We start from the raw sequence: 24321 nt of genomic DNA, 5'->3' as shown, positions 1-24321 counted from the left end.
GGTAAAAGGTGCTTGAGGAAATGCAGCTGACCTTAGTTTGATCCCTGGCCCCGTATCATTCCCTCAGTACTACCAGGAGTGATCCCTGAGCACCATCAGGTGTGACCCCAAAATAGACCAAAACAACAGCAAACTGTGAGAGATACCTCCTTTGACATTTGTTTGTTAACAAGGGGTGGGTGGCAGCCCCATCTCACATCTCTGAATCACCAATGGCCTTGGTCAGGATGCACCCCCACACACACACACACACACACACACACAGCCCCACCCCAGCTGTGGGAGCTGGAGCTGGCTCTGAGGTGGGGCCAAAGGTGCCATTCAAAGGCCTCCCTGAGAGAAAACAAACAAGCTTCAGTGCCCCAGGTTACCTAGAGCTCGGATTTCCTCGTCTGAGTGGATAATGATAGGAAGAGGGTTGTGTTACACAAGTAGCTGTTTTTGTTTGTCACCCAGACCCACTAATCTAAACATCTCTCACTCCTCAGGAATTATTTTAGGACCAGGAAGCAGCACGCTGTTTATTGAAAGAGTCACAGAAGAGGATGAAGGTGTCTATCACTGCAAAGCCACCAACCAGAAGGGCTCTGCAGAGAGTTCGGCATACCTCACGGTTCAAGGTAAACAGCTGCTTCAGAAAGCAACAAGAAACCATTCAGACATCTATTTTCCTGTTTGTTTAGCTTTCCACCTCCTGGTCTCCTGCCGTAGCTCCAGGCTGTTCCCTTCCCTCTGGGAAGGGTCTCTGGTTCCACCTGGCAAGTGGAAGGTGAAGGATGGCCTCCCTGGACTCTCTGGAGAGTTTCCATCAGTCCAGGACTGCCATGGAGCCCGGAAGAGGGCCACATCTGTGAGCACTGTCGTGTTACCCCTCAGAGAAGGACTTCAAGGGCCACAGCTGTGGGGAAGAAGGCCCAGCGGGAGAACAGGGGTGTAGAGCAGGATTGGGGTGGGGGGGGCACACAAGGGAAGTTGTTCCTCCTTTTCCCCTTTCCAGTTTCCACAAGTTAGGCATATGCTGCTCTTCCAACTGTTTCATAAGCATGTTTTTTTTAAGGACATGAAGTAGGTTGCAAAATACCATCAGAGAGAAGCAACACATAATAAACAGACCACATTTAAGGAAAATATTCAACTGCTTCCTCTTTAAAAGCCTCAGCGTTTGAGGCCTGGTCTTAGACTGGGCCCTGGCCATGTGGCTTCTATTTAGAAAATAGTTTCAAATTCAATTTCAATTCACCAAAGCCACGAATCATTCAAAACATCACATTTCAAGCCTCGCAAAATATCAAATTGGCACCTCTTAGATGTAAGTATCTTGCACATTGAGGTTTACCACGAAAACATGAGGTTTGTTCAGCAGGCTGGGTCCAAGCACTCGCCAAGAGACTGCAGATTATGTGAACACCTTCCATTCTTGGGGAGGACTCAGGAGGAGACAATCTGTCTCACCAGTTCTTGCTACCTAAGAATTTAGCATCCTTACAGCAGAAGAAGATGGCCCACTTTTACAAGGAGATAAGCATAGGGTCTCTGGAGAAATCTCAACCTGGAGAGATCTCAAACTCCCCAGCCACAGATGTTTCCCAAAAGCTGAGGAGAGCATTTCTTAAATACTTATAGGAATGATCCTGTGCGTGTCCCCCCAAATTCTTGTTTTCAAATATTCTTTTGAGTCTTTTGTTTGCATTCAGAGAAACTAATAAGCATGCTTTTCTCCCTTGAACTCCTCCTTTATTTATTTTTGGTTTGTAGCCATACCCAGCAGTACTTAGGGCTTACACCCGGTGCTGTGCTCAGGAGGTCATATGTGGTACCATGGAATGAAATACCTTACCCAGTATACTATCACGCTGGCCCTTTAACACACCCTTTAAATATACTTATATAAATACATTGATATAAATACATAAATATAAATATATTAAAATATATATGCATATAATATATATGGGCTATAATATAATATATAGCACAGCGGGTAAGGCATTTGCCTTCCATGCGGTCAACATGGCTAATCTGTGTTTGATTCCTCCGCCCCTCTCGGAGATCCCGGCAAGTTATCAAGAGTATCTCGCCCACACAGCAAAGCCTGGCAAGCTCCCCGTGATGTATTCGATATGCCAAACACAGTAACAACAAGTCTAACAATTTATTGTGAGACGTTACTGGTGCCCGCTCGAGCAAATCGATGAACAATGGGAGGACAGTGCTACAGTGCAGTGATGATAATATATACAATATTTATATTTATTCCCTCCCCACATCCTCTTCAATCTGTTATTGAGATGACCAGGGTTTGCACGTGATCCAAGGCTATAGCTTGCACATTTTATCTGTGATTCTGATAGGTTTATACCACGATTTAGAAGGTTCTGGCACCTGCATGCTCCTCTACGGGATCCTGGAAGAATAATATAGGGGCTTAGCGCACCTGCCTTGTAATCATAAATTCATGAGTTCAAATCTGCAGTGTGGTGAGTGCTGTCCAGACAGCTCTGTTTGTGCCTAGCAGATCCTCTTTCTGGGATCCTCAGGACTGTAAGCGATTTCCAGTTCCACTGCAGCCAGGTCTCTGTGTGTGTGTGTGTGTGTGTGTGTGTGTGTGTGTGTGTGTGTGTGTGTACACGAAAAGGGCTGCAACCCCACAGAGTACCACAACTGAATGGAAGTATAATACAGGCACCCCTATGTGCCTGTTAGTGGGCATAGTGTGAGCATCAGAGCAACCCCTACAGAGTCCCACAGCTATAACTTTTATGTCTCCACCAAGACTGCAGCTACTGGCATGCACATGGGCAAAGACCTCCCTATTTAAAGGGTCATTCACCTATCCCTTACTAAAGAAAGACTAGATCCACAACCTTAACCCATGGGAATTTACTGTTTCCAACCAGAGACAAAGCTAGGTTTAAGAGAGATCAAGGAGGGCTTCCGCTTCCTCAGGCCAAGAGGTGTTTCTTCCTAGAGCCTCACAACCCTCTTCCTAGGGACACGGAGCCCTTCATTTGAAACCCGTAAAGGTGTGTGACTGGACCTATAAGCCAGGGATCGGCAGGTCTAAGCGGGGGGCGACTGGACTTGCATGTTAGACAGTGCACAGCTAAGCACCTCTTTCCCTCTGTATTCCCTCTCTCCTCTATGAGAGAAAGGAAGCAGTATCACCTGGGCCTCTGATGGCTTGGGAGAAGACCTGGAACAGAGAAATTTAGGCACCCAAAGAGATAGTGTAGGGTTGAAGGTGCTTGCTTTGCACATGATGGGCCCAAGCTGTATTCTTGCCATCACATATGATCCCCTGAGCACCACCAGGAGTGCTCCCTGAGCACAGAGCCAGGAGTAAGTCCTGAGTACTTCAGGGTGTGGACCCCAAACAAAAATATAAATAAAACAGCAAAACAAGCAGAAGGATTTAGGCAAGCTTGCATCTTTCCAAAGATTTTACTTCTTTTCCACCCCCCTTTTGACAAAATTGACTTTTTTTCCCAGAAGTCACTTTTGCTGAAACTATGGATTTCCTCTGCCCTCTGACACGCCTTTCACCCTTCCACTTGTCCCTTTGTTGTCTAAATCAGTAGTTCCATAATGTCCAGCTTCTTAAACTGTGGGTCCCTACCCCATAGGGCGTCAGTGAACTGAATGCAGGGGGTCATGAAAGCATTGGAAACAGTTAAAGGTTTCTGAGTGTCCAACAACCAAACAAAAATTCAAAATCAGGCAGAGAATGAATCTGTGCTGTTTCTGGCAGTGTTCATCTGTATTGTCTTTCTCAGATAATAAGGGGTCGCAGTAGAAAGATTTGGCATGGCCATTGATGAACCCATATGACCACAGACAGCTAAGCATAGTTTTTGTCAAGATGTTAACACCAGGGCTGGAGATATAGTACCACAGGCTAGTTTTGCTTGCCTTGAACATGGGAGACTTGGGTTCAATCCCCAGCACTGCACATGGTCCCCCAAATCCAGTCAGGACAAAGCCCTAGGCAGGCACCCTCACCTGCCAAAATGCTAATGCAACCTAGAAAGTCCTGTCTGCAACCACCCAGTACCACATCCACTAATCTGAAGACTCATTAAGACTTTTCCAAGCCTGTGATGTTCCTCAGAGGAGTGTCTGATTCAAGCCCTCTTTTCCCTCATGATCGTCTTTGGCTTAAGTTTTATTCTGCTCACTCTTTTCTGTTTTCTAGCATTGAGAGGCTTCTATCCTGACCTAACAAACCTTTAAAGGTGGGAACTGTGTAACTACAATATATCTTTTGTATTCCACACCCATTAGCAGGAGACTGAAGTATGTTTTATTTGGTAAACCTTTCTGTGCTAGATACAATGTATTTAATCCCTTTAATTTTATAAGTAGCCAACAATTTAGCATAGGTGGAGAGGCAAAAGAGTTAAATTACAAGCCCAAAGCCACACAATGACTCTGGTATGTGGTAAGACTGAGACTTGTGCCTTTGTCTTTGTCCACTGCAGGAGGCTTCCTTCCTTCCTTCCTCCATTCTTCTCATTCTTGAAGTGCCTTTGGATCTTGTCTGTAAGATCTTCTCATAAAATTGGGCATCTCCACTTCCAGTCTTCTGGTTGTCTCTTCACTTACTTCTCTTCTCCTGCACAAATCCTCCTTCCCACCAATGTTGTGTTTTTCTGAGGCTGCGGGTCATTTTTTTTTTTTTTGCTTTTTGGGTCACACCCGGCAATGCTCAGGGGTTACTCCTGGCTTTGCACTCAGGAATCACTCCTGTCGGTGCTCGGGGGACCATATGGGATGCTGGGAATCGAGCCCGGGTCGGCCGCATGCAAGGCAAACGCCCTACCTGATGTGCTATTTCTCCAGCCCCTGAGGGTCATGTTAAGACCATTGCTGTCACTGATCCTTTCTGGAAGTTTTATCAGTCTGTCCCAAGTGTCCTTGCACAAAGGGGAGAGGGAGTTCACTTGAACTGCCCGCCCTAGCATACTCCTGACATGCTAATCTAACCCACCTACCAAACTCCCCTCTCTCTGTCCTTCAAATCCAGAGTCAATACTTGAAATGACACATCTTGTGGTGTGTTATTTCCCTGATTCAACTCTTGCAGTGTTCCTGCTGGCCCGTTACCCTGACCAGGTCCAGGAAACTCTTCTCCAGTCTCACCTCTTACCCTTCCGGAACACCCACACTCCACGCTCTAGTGGTGCCAAACTACTCTTGATTCCCTGAATGCACTGGCACCTCCTAGCCTGCTGCCTTCCCACATCACTCTTCTTAATTAAGACATATTGAATTTAGGGATTAAATAAATTGTATCTAGCACACAAAGTTACCGAATAAATCAATATTATTCTCCTGCTAATTGCTAATGGGTGTAGGGTGCAAAAGATATATTGGACATAGTTTCTGCCTCCAGAGTTTCCTATTCAGTAGGGATAGAAGCATCCTAGGGTCTGGAGATATAGTACAGCAGGTAGAGCACTTACCTTACATGTGGCCAATCTGGGTTCATCCCTGGCATCTTATTGGTCCCCTGAACACTGCGAGAAGTAATTCCTGAGTGCAGAGCCAGAAATAAACCCTAAGCATCGCCAGGTGTGACCCCAAAATGAAACAAAGCAAAAAGCATCCCAATTCTAGAAAAATAATAAAAAGGGACAGAATGAAACCCAGTTCAATGAGCCCAGAACTATGGTGTGGGAGAGACAAGCAGAGAAAGAGAACTTGAAACAGCCCTTCAGCATGTCCTACTCCTCCTTTACAAGTTTCCTTTGCATTCTGGACACCTCACACTGACCTTCTCCACATCATTTTCTCTCTATGCTCCCATAGCACTAGGTATGTGTCTTCAATGTAAAGTTGTCTTATTCATTATTCACTTTTCTCTCTCTGAACAGTCATTAAAAGCATGTTGAATTAACATATAAGAAAACCACTGTTAAATATCAGAGGGTGGGGAATAACAAAGATTTTATGAATTATTAAGGACAGAAGAGAAAAGCCAAATTCATTTAGTCTTAAGTCAACCACTTATTTATTTGCCCAGGACCATGCAGGAGAAGGAAAATTCGTCACAATCCCTAGCCAAAAGGAGTTTCATAAAAATTCATTGGAAAAAAATTCCGTACATATGAAACAACTATAACCAGATCAATGAACATTTTGAGGGTCTCCAGAGGGTAAAGCAAAAGCGCTGTTGTGTGGAAATAGACTATACAAGATTGTGAGTAGGCTTTCATAAACACAAAAAGGGGCCTGGAGAAAGACGATCTCTGTCAAGGCCCTTATAGGATTTTGGATTGACTGTGTGGGTGTCATAAAGGAGGAGAGAGAGAAGTGATGAAGCAACTTTGGATCTTCTCCTTTCTGCCCCAGTTTTATTAAGCATCATGATGCACAGTTATTTACAGTTGAGTTTTAGACATACAATATTGCAGCACCGATCCCACCAGAGTGTCAACTTCAGTCCAACAATGTTCCCAGCTTTCCTCCCATATTCCCCACCTCCAGCCTGTCCTCTTGATAGGCACCTTTCTAAGTTCGGTTGTTAAGTTTGGGTCTCATGATTTCAGTGTTGTTGACTCTGTGGTTTGGATACTCAGCTCTATCATTCCTAAGCACCACCAATGTACCCGAATTCTTTGACCTGACCTCTGTTGCTTCTCGTCTGTCTCTTCTCCTCCTCCCTTGCACTTCTTTCCTTCTCTACCATAAACTCTGAGGCCAACGTTGATTTGGGAATCCCTCCTTTAAAACATTGCATTCCCTCATCCAGTTATTCTAAATACCACATATAAGTGATATCATCCTGTGTTTGTCCTTCTTCTGGCTTATTTCATTTAACATGAGATATTCCGGTTCCATCCCTGAGCAATTTTGGATTTTCTACATGATAACTCCCTTGACAATAAAATCTGAATATTTTCTATTGGTGGTCCTTTGAATTGCTTAAGGTCCATTAATTGTTTGAGGTATGTGCTACTTCTGACTCATGATTAAAATCTTTTCCCTCATGGCATTAATCTTCAACATCATCTAGAGAAATGATATGATTTGCAAGGTGATTATACTCTATATGTTTTCTTCCTATACCTAATATTGACCCCCAACTGCTCATTTTTAGTACTTTTTGTCTGTATGTTTATGATTTTTCTGCCTTCCATGTTGATTTTTATTATGATTTTCTTTTCTGCTCTCAGACCAATGGTTATATCCAAACTCTTTTTATAAATTGTGGCTTAAGAGGCCCCAATCAATAGCACAGTCGATACGAAGTTTGTCTTACATGCACCAGACTGGGGTTTGATCCCGGCATCCCATATGGCCTCCTGAGCCTCACCAGGAGTGATCCCTGAACACAGAGCCAAGAGTAAGCCATGAGAACAGTTGGGTGTGAACCCCAAACAATATAAGATAAAATTGTAGCTTGGAGGGTTGGTGATACAGTACAGCTGGCAGAGCACTTGCCTTATAAGTGGCTAATCCAGGATCTATCTCTGGCACCTCATATGGTCCCAGAGCAAGAGTGATCCTTGAGTACATAGTCAGGAGTAAGCCCTGATCACCACTGAGTGTGGCCCCCAAACCTAAAACAAATGCTAAATAAAATTGTGGTTTGGGGCTAGGAGACAGCATGCACCCAACCAGAGTTCAATTTCCAGCACTACATGGTCCCCTGAGCATTGCCTGATGCAGCCCTGGAGGCCTCCAACACCACTGGGGTGGCCTGGCTGTCCCCAGCACCGCATGCAGAGCTCGAGTGGTATCCCATTCTCTGAACATATGGCCCAGTTGGCCAAGAATTGCAGCTGGGGCCTCAGAACTTCCAGAGCTCTGCTTGGAAGCAGCCCTGCCCCCACAAAATGTGGTTCATTGAGAAAACATATCAACAGATTACCCAATCCGCTGTCATCAAACCACACCTGCAATATTATACCCTTTTATAAGAGAAGTATAAATAATTGAAATTCTATCCTAAATAGGGCAATGATAGCATAGTGAAAGGCACATGGATAATGTGAAAAAGAATGAGGTTGGGGATGACGTGATTTGTTTCTTCACATACTTAAGGGGCTTTCAGACTGAGGGGATGTTTAACCCACTCTCTGTCACTTCAGAAAAGATAACTACAACCAATGAAGGGAAATGGTGGAGTTTCAAGGAAGCAGACTCCAGTTCCATAAAAGGATATATTTTTGAGTAAGAAGGATTATTGAGAGTTGACATTTGGCAGATCTGATGTTAGATCAGAATCTTGAACAGAATTGCTTTAGGGTCATTGAATGAATTTTTAACCCTCAGATGCCATCCAGAGGTGGTCGAGGCAATATCTGCTCATTCATTTTTATCATTGAAACTGGTTCCTTGCCCCAGAACCTGCCTTTCTTCTTCTTACTTTGGTGACTGAAACATTCCCTTGATTTAGATTTTATTTTCTAATATATTCATATAGTAATATATCTAATATATTCATATATATATATTTCACATTGAATATCTGGTAAGGTTAAGTTTAGGAAATGCAACCAGGCAAATGAGTTGTGTCTGTGGCTATCTTTAACAGATTTAAAGAGGTTTTTGCATTAGCCAGGAAGGAAACTGTCTGCTCTTTTTATTTCCTTTGTAAAGGGATTCTTATACTCATAGATAAAACAATGTGTTATTTTTGTATCTGAAAAAGGATGAGTGGACTGTGGAGTCCAAATAGCTTCTCTAAATAATCACAGGTCCTGTTTGGTTTGGACTGAGCACATGAACTCATGAGCACACATGGAGCTCTCCCGGGGGAAGTTCTCAGAGGACTTGTTAAAAACAACAACAGCACAACTGTCAGTCATTGAAATAACTTAAAGAATTAACACAGCCCTCAGTAGCCAGCCCATGAAGCAGGACTGATATCATGAAAGTGAAGCATGCTTTCATGTGAGGACTACAGAGAAACTATCGAATCATTATTGTCGCTCATCATCATGATCTAGAATTAGGCCTTGTCTAAGAATGCAATTTCAGTAGCACTTATAATCACACAGAAGACACTTGGAACAATAGCTACTATTTCAAATGCTTTTGGATGTTTGGATGTTTCCCACATTCAGGAAAGCCCAAAACACTTCTGGGTCCTGTGGTTCCAATAGTGGCAGTCATGTGACAGGTGAGATGCATACTTGGGTGCCGCAATAATCACACATTAACACTGACTTCAGGAAATGACTCACACAGAGAAGTTTATGTCTTAAAAAAAAGTTCAAGCATAAAAAGTTGGAGAAAAGCTCAAAACAGCTGTGACTTGGGTGTCCAGCCATCCCTTTTTTCATCTTCCTGGGCCAGCTTTCCGTTTTAATTTCTCTTTTTCACTTTCCTCTGATCCCCCTTTTCCCTTTCCTCTGATTCCTCCCTGTCCCTGCTTTAGCTCTGCTCTTCCTGAATCCTGCCCCCCTCGCCCCCAAGTACTCTCACGGGTATCCTGGCACTAGGATGTGATAAAGTAATTCGCATGAGGACGTTGGTGATTGATGTTATTCCTCCCAGCAGTACTGGCAATTCAGAAGGGTTTTCCAACAAGAGAGTAGGACTCAAACAGAGAATTGAACTGGTTACCCACTCATTTCACACAGGAGGGCCAAGGGACCGGAAATGCATGCCTTTGTACTTCAAATCCAAACAATGACATAAGAGTGGCCTTGATCAAGAATTCAAAAAATGGTGGTGGAATTCAATTAGGGTTCTTTGACATCTTTGAAGCTTGTTTGTGGGGGTCAGATTATTCAAGTTCAAAAATAATAGGCATCCTCCATTCCTCCTGTGGAAATCCTATGGCACAAAACTCCATTGGTAATCTGAGATGTGGGTGTTAATCTCCATACACTTGATCTTAGGCTCTGTGAATGCCTGGGACTACCTCATTCTTATTTCTTCTTTTTTATTTAATAAGCATTGTACGATTTTTTTTTGTTTTTTGGGTCACATTCCATGATGCACAGGGGTTACTCTTGCCTCTGTACTCAGGAATTACTCCTGGTGGTGTTTGGGGGACGATATGGGATGCTGGGGATCGAACCCGGGTCTGCCTCGTGCAAGGCAAATGTCCTACCCACTGTGCTATTGCTCCAGCTCCTGCAGTGTATGATTTTAAGCCAGAGATATGCTTTAGTCTATTTCAGTTTTGAAACAGTTAAATGAAGATTTTTTTTCAACCAGGGAGACTTTGAGGCATAGAGATGTTAAGGATTTAGTTCAGGATTAAACATCTCAAGATTGGCAGCCCTGAGATCTGTTACTCATGTTTGTCATTCAACTGCTTCCTCTCAACTTGAACTTTGAAGAATCCAGTGGGTAGAGGCTTCAACAATAGGAATGCCCCTGCTCATGAGCTGGGTGACCTTGGTCAAATAACTTTCCTTCTGGTGCTTTCTTTGGTTCATCTGCAAAATGGATGTTAGAAAAGGTAACCAACCTTTTAAGGTTTTTTAAGAATGAACACGCTTCATGAAACTTTTAGATATTTGATAATATTATTGTTGGTACTGAGAGTATCTCGCCCGCACAGCAAAGCCTGGCAAGCTACCCATGACATATTCGATATGCCAAACACAGTAACAACAAAGTCTCACACTGGAGACGTTACTGGGCCCGCTCGAGAAAATCGATGAACAACAGGAGGACAGTGACAGTGACAGTGATGCTTTTCTGAGGTTTACCAGTAGGTCACCCAATAGTATTCCAAATCATATATTTTCTGTTTGACCTAAAAATAGAGCTTGCTGTAGTTAAATTTCTGAGACAACTGATGTCCCTTTGTAGTAATTTGAAATATCTTTACCTACAATTAGTCTTGCAAATGTACTCCAAATTTAATCTGAATACATCGTTGTCCTTAAAGAGTTCAAAATTTGTGTATGTAGGACCAGAGAGATGGTGCAAGGGATTAAAGCCCTTGCCTTGCATATGACTTACTTCTATTATATGCCCAGTGCTGCATGGTCCCTGAGCACAGAGACGGCACTAAGCCCTGAGCACTACTGGGTATGGCTCAACCCTCAATTCAAACCCCCACCCCAAATTAATACATGTAGAATATTAAAAATTTCTTCCATGGGGCCAGAGTGATAAATAGTGTAACAGGCACAGAATTTGCCTTGCATGTAATGACCCGGGCTCAACCCCCAGCACCCCATATGATTCCCTGAGCCCACCAGCAGTGATCCCTGAATGCAGAGCCAGGAGGAAGCTCTGAGTACAGCCTGGAGTGATTGAAAAACTAAAACCAAACAAATTTATCCTAGTATAAAGATCTATCTAGTTATTCCAATAAGTGTATAGAAATTACATAATGCACCTAACTGGATTATTGGTTCATGGGCTTTAGTTAGAAGAACGAAGCTCTGTTTGATTGGCTTCTGTGTGAACTGAGGCAAGATTTGCTTGATTGATGCAAAACGAACAAAGAGCACACTCACCTCTTGATTTTCCAATATTTAAAGAGCAATAAACCTACAGTTACCTCTACTAGAATAGCATTAGAACCAGAGATTAACTCCTAGGCCTCCCTTCTATGTCAGGCAGATTTCTTAGTGATGACTCGATTCCCTGCAGCAAATGGTGGTTGTGCATCTGACTCATCTTAGAAAAAAGTGTGATATGTGCAACATGGTTGTGTGAAAAAATTATCTTGCTCTTGTTCTAAAAAGTGATAAGCAGAAAAAGAAAAGGGAAAAGGACGGAGGACAGAAAGCTTTGAGAATAATAGTTCAGGGCTTGGAAGGATAGCACAGTGGATAAGTTGCTTCCCTTCCATGCAGCCTACCTGGGTTTGCTCCCTGGTACCTCTTATGGTCCCTTTTGCCCCACCAAGAATGATTTTTGAGCACAGAGCCAGGAGTAAGCCCTGAACACTTTAAGGTGTGGGGGACTTATGTTGATCTTGCTATGTGCACTTGTCATAAAGTGTTCCTTTCAGTAAAAAAAAAGTAATAATAACTCATTCTAGGTTTGCACATTTCTTTCTCCCTTTCCTTCTTTCTTTCTTTGGATTTTTTATTTTATTTTGATTTTGGGGGTGCGGGGGCCACATCTGGCAGTGCTCAGGGTTATTAATAGCAGTGCTCAGGAGAACATATGCATTGCTGAGGATCAAACTGGATTGGTAGCCAGCCAGGAAAGTGCCCTGCCCTCTGTACCATCACTCTGGTCCAGACTTGCACATTTTAGTAGTGAGTCACCTCCACACTTCCAGCTTGAGGATTCGGGAGCCCATACTCCTTTTTTTTCTGCTTTTTGGGTCACACCCCGCGATGTGCAGGGGTTACTTCTGGCTCATGCACTCAGGAATTACTCCTGTCGGTGCTCAGGGGACTATATGGGATACTGGAAATTGAACCCGGGTCAGCTGCGTGCAAGGCAAATGCCCTACCCACTGTGCTATCATTCCAGCCCTGCCCATACTCCTTTTTCTAAGACAAAGTTGATTATAGGATCCCAGAGAGGCCTCCTGCCCTTTCTGTGCTCTCTTGGAACTCAGAGTAGCCTTTGGGCCCGAATCGCAATCTTTAGCTTAGAGTGTTGCTCTAACTTCCTAGAAAATGCCAACACTTCTATTGTGGGAGCTGAGTCACCTGACTCTGAGGTCCGTTACATGGCATCTCAGGCCCATTACCATGTATCAGAGAGGTGGGGTGCTGTGGCCCTGCTACAGGACCCTGAGTAGAGAGTGCAGCCATCACCCCCCAAAAAGACTGAGAGCAGGTGACAGGCAGCCACAGCTGCAGTCTCAGAGGCTCCAGGTAAGCCTTTAACCCTTACTAACCCTCTCCCTCCATCTGTGGCACCTGCGTATCTTCTCTTTGTGGGTATGGTATGATGCCTGGGAATGTTATCAACATAGAATTCTGAGTCGCAATCAGTCATTTATTCAGAAAAGATGCATAGATGTTAAATGTTTCTAACTTGGGCTGGAGAGATAGTAGAGTGGGTAGGGCATTTGCCTTGCACTGAAAGACCCAGGTTTGATTTCCAGCATCCTCTAAGGTTCCCTGATCACAACCAGAAGTGATCTCTGGGCAGCACCATTTATGTCACCCCAACTTCTAAGTAAAAAAAAAAAAACTTGCTAGGACCCTGGGAAAAAGCAGCCCTGAGCCTCTTCCTCTTCGTCCCCAACGCTGTGCCAGTCTTCTTTCCCATCCAGATGTCAAACAAACAAACAAACAAAAAAAAAAACTTGGCCCCATGCTAAAGTTGGCCTCATTCCTGTCAGAAACCACAATTTAAATGAACTTATATGAAATGATGTCCTATGAAATGATGTCTCCGATCCCCCTGTGCTTAATTGCTCATCATTTTCAAATCCCTCCCCCATTCTTTCCTCAGCCTCCCACCTCTGGATGCAGCTGGGCTGTTTCAGGCACTGAGCTCACCAGCTGTCAGCAGGGAGGTAAAGCTGGGTCTGGTCGGGCAGCCTGTGCTCATGTTTGACCTTTCAAGAGCACTAAAGGAAGAGATGCTGCCCACTTAGGCCTGTGAACCCAGCCAAAGATGACCTCAAAGGTCACTTCGCAAATAAAGGTTTATCCAGCTGAGATTGAGAGTGGGCACAGATCTTGTCCTGCTCCTTTTAGTTTTCAGTCAATAATATTAGAACATTTACTGGATCTTGGTGTCTTTAATGAGTTGATTCTTTAAGTATGTAAGTGCTCACAAAGACACTGAAAGGAATTTTGCTCTCTATACTGAGTAAGGACTGTGGAATTACTTGGGGGGTCAACTTCCTGCCCCGTGGAATGCAGTGGGAAAGTTCTCACAATAGGAGCAAGCCTCTCCCAGGGTGTCCTGTGCAGGAGGCATCTGCGGAGATTTCATGCAGACAGGGCTATGAATCAAGATGCCATCAGCCAAGGACACTACATCCTAAGTGAGCTTCATTTAGATTCCACAGAAGCTTATCAATAGCATAAGCCCCCAAAATGTCTGTGTGTTGGGGGCAGGGGTGGTCATTAGACCTCTCACTGTTGGGAGAGTTTGTCCAAACTCATGTTCTCTTTTTCTGTTTTAAATTTAATTGAATCACTATGAATTACAAAGTTGTTCATGATTGAGTTTTAGACAAACCACATTCCAATACCAATCCCTTTGCTAGTGGCTCATATTATCTTGAACTTACAATAGTCTCTTCAAGAGAATCGGTCCTGAAGGAAAAGGTTATCATATTTAATAACTTCTTTAAGGAAGTTATTCTCAATCTTGTTAGGTTCACAGACGCTTAATCACAATGAACAGAATAGTGGATGAAGCCCAGTTTATTCATTTTCTCAACTAGTGCTTTTGGGAAGCCTGTTTAGTGCCAGTTACCCTGAGAAGCAGTCAAACAAGTAATCACAACCCTGGGGTTGGCTGCTTCACCGAGAACTCTGAACCATCATCAGTTCAGATTTCAGTATCTGACTGTGAGTCTCAGGTCTGTATCTGTACTATCTGTTTCTGTCTGTACTAGCACCTAGAACAGCTCCTGGGACGTAGGTGATACTCCATGTGTTTAGTAGGTTAATACACACAAGTCAGAGTTGTACCCTTCAAATCTCTTTGAATGCTTCATGAAACTCTTTAGATACAAATCAAGCCATACATAGTGGATGTATTAATCACTCAATCTAACCAGTGGGTCTACAGAGATGAAGAAGCACTCTTCATATCCCCAAACTAAGTAACTTTGTGTTACTGAAGGAAGTGGGTAGATAGCAGGAGATGACGCTGAAGAGAGACTTGAAGAACCTAATAATCTGAATTTTTATCCAGGAAGAAACAGGATCAATGTTAGATCCTTAGATCAATGTTAGAATTAGACAGAGGAGTGATAGGATTAAGTTTGTCATTTGGTGACATCACTAGCTACAGAGTGGAAGGAAGAATGAAGGGAGCCAAGGCTGATTGGGAGCTAACAAAGACTGTGAGTTAGAGGTAGGGCAGACAGTGACCATTTCAAGAGCCACGAAAGCAGAATGGACAGGACTTTGTAATGGACCCCAAGGGAAAATAGTTAGTTTCTTCTCCTAGACTCAAAGATACTCCGTGACTGGGACTATGTCTCATAGGAAGTGATTAATATGTACTTAGTGGCTGAATGGACAAGCAGGAAGGGAAAAGACTTGGGTTTCTAGATCTCAAATTTGTTATTATCCACGTCACAGGATATTTACTGGCTCCAGATTCCAGCAGTATTTAGTCCAAACCCATTACAAAGATTAACAGATGTCTGTCCTGTACCTCACATTGACTGCTGGAGCCCCATCATTTCCCAGTATTGGGCTGTCAGATATCCCCTCCCCTCTGCCTATCATGCCCTGTCTTCTCTGTAATCCACAATTCATTTCAGGTGTCAGTTCTTTCCCCAAACCATAGATTTCCTGTGTCCAGAGCTACTTGAATGGAATGTCTATGTATTTGCTTATGTATTTTGATTAGTTGAAAGAGGGATGACATTCCCTAATTCACCCTCCTAGTCCCTCCAGCCTTGAGTTTTATCTGTAGAGGGATATGGTATATCCTTGGTAAAGTGAAACAGAGGTATGCTGTATGGGGGGTGGGGGGAAGCAGGAGATAGAATTGGGTGGCAGAAGGGAAACCCAGACATTGGTAGTGGGAAATGTACACTGGTGAAGGGACAGGTGTTGGAACATTGACTGAAACCCAATCATAAAAAATTTAATAACTATCTCATAGTGATTCAATTAAAAAAATTTTAAAAAGAAAAGAAAAAAAAAGAAACAGGCCTAAAAAGTGGGATTATTATTGCTATTATTTATAGGGTGAAGGTTTGGCACATACTAAGTACTCAGTGGATGAGATCATCATTTCTAAAAAGTGGAAGTTTCACTTGTTCTTGACCTAACTTAATCCTGTTGCCTTTCCACAATGTTTAGAATTCCTGGGAAATTCTCTACTGGTATCAGTAAGTCATGAACCATGTTTGGACCCACTGGGGCCTTCCTCCACAAATCCCAGTTTCCTTTCTGGTAGTTTTCCTCGAATCCATTAGAGCTTTTCCCTTTGGCTGTAACAGACATGGTTCAGCTTTTGATCTCTCTGATTCTGGGAAATGGGGTAAGAATCAGAAAGAATCCCCTTTAGGGACTTACCTCTTCTTGCATTGGTGACTGCTGGAAATGTCAGATGTGCAGCCCCAGATTTGTACTTGTATCCATTGAGAAGGGGGATTTCTGGTTGTTCGAAAAGGAGGGAGCAGTTAGTACCAACATCCTTGAGCTCTGTTTATATTTTTCAAACCTACTTTGAGGAGTGAGTCCCAAAGGAGCTCTTTCATAATTTTTTTTCATTTTTCTTTAGAATTTCCTCTAAAACCCTTTGGGAAGAAAAAATTAACATAATCCAGATTTAGCATTTCAATGGGCTTAAAAAAAAATCACTGTGAGCTAGACCCTCACAAAGCTATTCATAACTGGGCTTCAGTTATACAATGTTCCAGCACCCATTCTGCCACCAGTGTACATTTCCCACCACCAATATCCCCAGTTTTTCTACTACCACCCCCCTCTGACCCTATCTCACTTGCCTCTATGACAGGCACCCTTCTCTCTCTGTCTCTGTCTCTGCCTCTCTCTGTCTCTCTCTCCTTTTGTGGATCATGGTTTGCAAAATACAGGTACTAAGAGGTCATCACATTTTTTTCAGGGCATTCAGTATTTTTAATGGGGAAGGCACAGCTGGAGTAGTTTTTTTTATCTGGGTGGTGGCTTTGGGGTGTGTCCATGACTACCTGGACTTCTGGGAGTACAGGGAGGTTGGCAGGAGGTAGCCCATCCCAACTCTAAGAAAGCCTGGAGATTTCAGTCACAAAACTCACATACTCGAATTTCCAGCAGATTAATATCTCAGTGAGGTCTGTTCTGAGACGATGGAGTCTGGCTAGGGACATGGCAGTGATTTTGGGCTGTGGGAGCGAGTGGCTGCCAGGGGTTCTGCTTGGGCAAGCACCAGGCTGAACCTCCATGTTCTGATTTACCTTGGTCTGTTCAGTCTTGTGTAGGTCTGCGGCTTTTGATCTCTTTCAAAATTTATTTATGGGTCACTGAAGCAGGACTGATAAAAGAGCTTACTTAAATGGCTGAGCCAGAGGTGGTTTGTGAGAGTGGCTGCCACATACCTAACTTTTGGCCTTTTAATTTCTCAGGAAACTTGGTCCTGAGTTGTTGGAGTCCCGCCAAAGGCACAGAGGTGATTTAGGGATATCAGGAAGTTTGAAGGCACCAATCTGGCTGCTAATGCACTTGGTCGTGGGTCCAGGTTCACCTGCTGGTGGTGCTGTGTCCCCTGGGCCCCAATGGTGACAGCGACAGTGGCCCCAGCATGGACCAGGACCAGGACTAGGTCTGCTACTATTCACTGCAGCCACCAGTCCAGAAAAACCTGAACAGGGGGCCTGGGTCTCCAAACAGTTGGCTCTCAGGGAGGTTTTCCTCCATAATATGCTGCAGGAGGCGCAGGCAGATCCAGGGAAGAAATGATGGTGGGGCTGCCCAGCCAGTGGCTGAGCAGCGGTGGTTTTTAGTCTTGGTGTGGCTTCTGAGTCCAGAGCGGTCACCCGGGCAGCTGTCCAGCCACCCAAGCCAGTCACTCATGCTAGAAACCTGGGGCACCAAAGCAGTTCTGAGCACCAGTCTTTGGAAAGTGCCTTTTTAAAAAGAATTGACACTTTCATTGATTCCAGTGAAAGTATGTAGAGTTTCTGTGCCGTTGCGCCTCGCAATTCAGAGTTCTGAGCACTGCCATTTTGTTCCTGCCTGAAACTTTTCCCCCATTTTTAATTTCTCCCCACTTAGCCATTTGCTGAAGACATCATTTGTAAACTCATAAGAAATATTTGTGGAAAGTCCTTTCATTTGCATGTAAGTTTATGATGATGGTATTGTGGACCCAGCCTGACTTAGAGGCCAAGGAGTCAGCAGAACTTCATTCGCTGTGATGAACCATAAGGATATTGGACTTTTTCACATATTTACCATATGTTTGAGGGTTTCATGTGATGGTTTTGTTTCTGCAGGGACTTCAGACAAGTCTAACCTGGAGCTGATCACGCTGACATGTACCTGTGTGGCTGCCACTCTCTTCTGGCTCCTATTAACTCTCTTTATCCGAAAACTAAAAAGGGTAAGAGCGTTGATGATGAAATTCTGTGCTCTTTCTTAAGTAATAGTCATAAGTGTTTAGACTTATGACTAGAACAGGTGTTAAGCAAACCTGTCGCAGGCTCTTCTTCCATTCCCGTCATTCCTATCACTGACCTACTCAACTCAGAAATCAAGCAGTAAAATGTCTCTCTGTCCCAAGTACGATCTTTGAAAGCAAAGCTAGAGCCATGAACCAAATACTCTATCCCAGAGATAAAGGAGTATTCTTATCAAAAAATAAGTAATGCACCAGCTTTCCATGTGTGAGACTGTGTTCTTTAGAAATTGGTAAATGAATAGATAAATGAATAAACAAATGCAGTCAAGTCTTTAAATTCAATTTAGCCTAGGATATATGAAGCAAAATCAAGTCTTTCTTCTGATTTCTCTACCAGAACATTATGGAAATTCAGAGAAATAGCTTACCCATTTTCTCTGAGCTGAATGAAACAGTTCAGTTCTTCAAACTGTGAGGAACAGGTTGAAACTCAGACAGCAGATTCTGGACTGAGACAGACGAGGCAGAGAACGGGATCAAGTAGCAAAACCAACCAGACAGGACTTTGCAGGTCACATGAAAAACTTTAGACTGTATTCTAGAAGTAATAGGAAGCCTGTAGGTAGGGTAAGGGCAAGCAAAGGTTGGAGATCATATAAATGTAGGAGGCTGCTTCTGCAAAGATTATTTTGCTATAAGGAGAGTGTTCTAGAATAGGACAACAATGAATAGAGAAGAAATGAGGAGAAGATAGTCAAAGTAAGAAAAGGTGGTAACTTGGTCTAAATTATTGGAGCCAAGAAATATTTAGGAAGTAAGATCAACAGATAGAAAGGACTGTTCTCAATTTCTTGAGAATTTTAGCCTTTATTAATGCCCAAAACTTGTAGAAGCTCTTTTTTCTTTATGTAGTAGCTCAGCTAGTCCTTCAAAAAACATAAAGAGGTCGATGGTTGATTATTTTCAACTAACCAGGAAGAGAATTGAGTTTTAGGGAGTAATGGAATTTGTCAAAACTTACAAAACCAGTTAGAGTTAGAGCTGAGATTTTTGTTTATTTCTCTCTCTCTCTCTCTCTCTCTCTCTCTCTCTCTCTCTCTCTCTCTTTCTCTCTCTCTTTGGTAGTACCGGGTATCAAATCCAGGTCTCCTACATGCTAGCCATGTACTTTATCTCTGAGCCACATTCTCACTCCCCCAGCTGTTTTGAACTCAGGTTTTTTAAAAACTTAGACTTGTTTGTTATACAAACACATTAAGATGTTTTTTACTTCTGACTTTTTGTTGCTTTCTGTTTTGGGGTCACACCTGACGATGCTCAGAAGTTAATGCTAGCTCTGAGCTTAGGAATTACTCCTGGTGGTGTTTGGGGGAACATATGGGATGCTGGGGATTGAACCTTGGTTGGCCGCATGGATGGAAAAATCCCTACCCACCTTGCTATCTCTACAGCCCCTAAGATGTTCTTTATAGTGTTGGTATGACACAAGGAGAGACTTCAATCATGGTGAATATGAAGTGCAGACTCAGGCTCAATGCAGTGATTGGTGTGTGAGACCTGACAGTTAAGGCCACTGTTTTGTTTTTGTGATGCCATTGATGGAGCCTAGTGTGTCACACACAAAAAGAAAGCACTCTGCACTGTACTGCAGAACTCCATTCCTGGCCCCACCACTGTTTCAGAAGGAAACAAGCTCAATCAACAGCAATGTGGAAGGGAAGAGACCTCCTGTAGGGAAACAGATCTAACAAATGCCAAATGCTACTGAATCTATGAGGGAGATTCATTCATTCAAGGATCTAAGGCTCTAAGGAAGAGAGTAAGAAATTTTGCTTCCGAGAAATCAAAATTCAGAGACAGAATTTGACAGGCTCATCAGGAAGGAAAGGTTGAAAAAACCATTCCATCTTTTCCCACTTTCCAGATGGGGAGAAGGGCAAGTTACTTAGCACATAGAAGCAGAGTAGAAATAAAACTGGAGAGGTAAATTGGAACTAAATTAAAGAGGCCTTTAGTTTCTAAAACTTATGAAATTCTGACATCAGTGAGGAAGACTGAGGGAGAAATGATCTCCATCATAGGATGTTTATACTTTGAAAAGTGGTTATAAAGGCCAAAGAGGAACCACATTAATGCATTCCCAGACTGATCCTCTAACTGCAATGTACATTCCTTACTGATAGATACTGTGTGCTAACCCCCAGGCCCCCAGTCCAGTGTTAGAATCTCAACAAGCAGTGACTGATGCTGACGCTCTACCAGGCCCTTCCCTAACAGCCTTACCTGGGTTATTTCATTTTATTTTGACAACGGCCCTGAGAGATAAGCAGTGTCTGTCACTCTCATGATGGTACAGATAAAGAAATGAGGCTTAGAAAGATTTAAGGTCATGTGCTGGTCAGAAGTTGAGCTCTGATTCAGACCCAGTGAGCCTCAAAGCCTGTGCTCTGAAGCGCTGAGCCGTGCAGCTTCCCGGCCAAGAATCTCAGGGTTAACATCAATGGAGGACCAAAAATTTGTCAGCTAAGATCCTACTATCACCCTTGTCATGTCGCCTTTACATAAGGTTTGTTTGGTATTCTATTGAGCACTGTAGCACTGTCCTCCCGTTGCTCATCGATTTGCTCGAGCAGATCCAGTAACGTCCCCATTGTGAGACTTGTTGTTACTGTGTTTGGCATATCGAATACGTCACAGGTAGCTTGCCAGGCTTTGCCGTGCGGGCAAGATACTCTCGGTAGCTTGCCGGGCTCTCCGAGAGGGGCAGAGGAATCGAACCTGGATCAGCCACACCGGCCCCATGCAAGGCAAACGCCCTACTGCTGTGCTATCGCTCCTAAAACATAAAATTCCATAGATGCCATCATCGGAAGTTGGTCTTCCATTTCTGTCTTCCCTGCCTGAGATACCACTGCCAACCTCTTCTTGTCTGCCTCCCGCCACACTCACACACACACACACACACACACACACACACACACAGCAGAATGAGGGGATCCCTAAATCCACTGCAGCTAGCCTCTGCTCAGTGCAGCTGACAAGCTATCTCTCAGGTCCTCCACCCTCTTGGAAACATGTAGTCATTAGACTTATTCCAGCAGCTTCTCTCATTCATACTCGGCACTCTGAGTTAGGAGTGCTCCATCTACCACTGAGAGACAGGCTGGTCTTTCTGATGACCGCAGTTCATGACAAACGTGCTCCCTAGTTTACTCTTTCCCACTTCTGTGAGACCAGGCAAATCTTGCTGCCTCGAGCTGTTTGTCACACGTGTTAGTGATAATTTTTGTGAGGAGTCCTGATTAGAGTGATGGATGAGGTGAGACACGACAGAACAAGGGAAAGGCCGAAGCATGTGGGTGGTGTGTGTGGAGAAGTTGTCTACCCTCCTCAACTCTGTGCCTGTCTGGGAAAAGGCACCCAAAGGAAGGGCCTCAAGACTTGTTTAAATGAATTCACATAACTTCTAGGCAAGAGTGGCCAAAATAACCTTATATGGAGAAGCATAGCTGCTTCCTTTCTCTCCTACCCACAGAAATGCAAGCATCCATTCTGCATTTAATAGGAAGTACACCCAGTGATATGGATCTAAGTCACTAAATGTAAATACAGTTATCTATGATCTAAAACAAAGGATATTTTCTGGGCTCAATTTGTAAGGTAATCTTACTTTAGCCACAGAAATCCAGCATTTGAAGACAGATCCCTGCTTCCTTATTTGACATTGTACCAGTGATCAAAAGAACTCCTACCCTATTATTTCCTGGCCTTCGGAATGATCAGCTTCTCTCTCTAATTGAATATCCAGTCTCACCATTAAACTGCATCATTTTCTTAGAAGTAACAGCAACTAAGAGTCTACTTAAACATGAAGTGCACCTCTCAGCTCTCCCTAGGATGCTGAGTTTATGGTGCCACCACTGGTCTTTCTCGCCAATGCAGAAAGTCAACAGTCATTGTCCTCCACTGTTGGCCTTTATGGAGCATACAATACCTCTTCTACAGAGAAATCATGGAAAGTTATTTTAGTTTATTGTTATTATTACTTTGTTGTTGTTGTTGTGATGGTGGTGGTGGGACCACACCTGACAGTGCTCAGCACTTACTCCTGCTTCTGTGCTCAGAGAGCACTCCTGTTGTTGCTTGGAAAACCCAATGCAGGGTCAGAGATCGATCTGCAAGACAAGTGCCTTAACCCCTTAACCTTAAGTACTACGTCTCTGGCTCATGGAAAACTATTTTAAACATATTTTAACCATCTTTATAACATTTTATTTAAAATTTTTCTTTTATTAAAAATTATTTGCCCTGGGAATGGAGAGATAATACAGTGGGTAGGGCACTTGCCTTATACCTGGCTGATCCAGGTTCGATCCCTGGCACCCCATAATCTGAGTCCACCAGGAATAAGCCCTGCGTACAGAACCAGGAATAAGCCCTGAGGACTACCAGGTGTGGCCCCCAAACCAAGATTCAAAAAGTCTTTGCCCTTTTTGGAAAAGCACTATCATAATGTTCATTGTTTAAAATAAGTCACTGGACAGCTTCTGTGCATTTTCTACAACAAATGTTGGTGACACTAGAACAACTGCAGCAAAGTAATGTGGGGCAGAATGGGGTTGTATAGGGAAACTGCATACGTGGAAGCAGAGAATGGTCTCTGGACTGACCACACAGTTTCAAAGAGATGACCCAAGTGATGATGATGCAAGTGTTCTTTTACATGGGATCATTTGGGTTCTTTAAGTTGTTCCCTCATTGCTGACTTTGAGATGTCTTTATTTCTCAGTCTTCTTCAGAAATAAAGACTGACTACCTCTCCATTATAATGGACCCAGACGAAGTTCCCTTGGATGAACAGTGCCAGCGGCTCCCTTATGATGCCAGCAAGTGGGAGTTTGCCCGGGAAAGGCTCAAACTGGGTAATGTATTTGTTTGACAAGTTCTTGAACCCCACTAAGCACCTACTACATACTGAATTCTATAGTTTGAGAAGTGCAAAAAAAGAAATGAAGTTCGGGCTTCTTGCCCCATCTGCCTACAAAAAGGGCAAAGGACATGGCACAGAGGTTGAGAATAATAGTTAAAATGTGAGATCACGACACAGGATACAGGGAACACCTGGTCATTCCTTCAGTTGTTGTCCAGCACCATCTCTAAGTAACAAGCACCAGTCTGTACCCTGGAGATTCTGAGCTAGTTGAGATAGCCACAAAAGTGGACAAGTGCAGGGCCAGGGGTGAGATTTGTTCTCTGGGAGTAGCAAGAGGGGGAGGGGCTTTCAAGTACTGGCATGAACAGTTGAGTGTCTGAGGAGATAGATAATTGTGAACTAGATTATGTAAGTGGGTAGAGCGCTTGCCTTGCATGTGGCCAACCAGATTTGATTCCTGGCATCCCACATGGTTCCCTGTGCACCAACTGATTCCTGAAAATAGAGCCAGGAGTAACCCTGAGCATCACCTGGAATAAACCTCCAAAAAAAAAAAAGAACTACATAGGATGGCAAGAATAACCAAATCAAACAATTGGTAAAAGAGTTGTGCCCTTCTTGAAGGCTGTAGATAAAAGTACCTCATGACACAAAACCACTTCCAGTTGGCTCAGGTGTTCAAAAGTTCTGGAAAAGTAAGTCCCAGGGTTGTCATCAAAATTCTGTTTTTGAAGCACAAGGGCTATCTTTTTCCAGGTAATATAGATGCTGTTGAGACCAGGGCAATGTGCTTGTCCTTAGCCTGTGCCCCAGTTCCCCTGCTCAGACATCACAATGCAAATCCATCTCCAGCCAGGGGTGTTACAAAACAACAGGAGCCTCAGTTACCCCCACTCCCAATATTTGGATCAAGGCTTCTGAAAGTTTTCCACACACTCCTTGGTATGCCAGAATCATTAGTAGTTGGAACTAAGAAAAAAAAAAAAGATCATAGATCCAGTGTTCCTGGAGCTTGTCCCTCTCACTGCAAAGAGACTGTTGTTCCAAATCTAACTGCAAGACCTCCCCCTGTTCCTCTGTCTTGCCTGGCAAAGAACACAGGCTACTGAGATGGGGTGTGAAGGGACAGGGAGAAGAAGTAGCTTTTCTTTGTTGTTCTCTTGGGCCTGGAAATGATTCCACTTACACATTTATTCCTACATGAGAAAGAAGGCTTGGCCCCAGGAGCACACTCTGCC

At 43.6% G+C, this 24321-nt stretch overlaps 1 protein-coding gene across 1 annotated transcript in view; it reads left to right on the top strand.

The window, feature by feature from the left end:
- Window positions 1-24321, top strand: part of FLT1 (fms related receptor tyrosine kinase 1) — a 210258-nt gene that overhangs the window by 143943 nt on the left and 41994 nt on the right. The window contains 3 exon segments of the mRNA XM_056108631.1: window positions 489-620; window positions 18026-18132; window positions 22940-23072. Coding sequence (XP_055964606.1) covers window positions 489-620; window positions 18026-18132; window positions 22940-23072 — 372 coding nt within the window.

This window comes from Sorex fumeus, unplaced genomic scaffold (genome assembly GCF_029834395.1).
Source record: "Sorex fumeus unplaced genomic scaffold, SorFum_2.1 ptg000008l, whole genome shotgun sequence".
Classification (NCBI taxonomy): domain Eukaryota; kingdom Metazoa; phylum Chordata; class Mammalia; order Eulipotyphla; family Soricidae; genus Sorex; species Sorex fumeus.
This window is presented reverse-complemented; position numbering and strand designations above follow the sequence as displayed.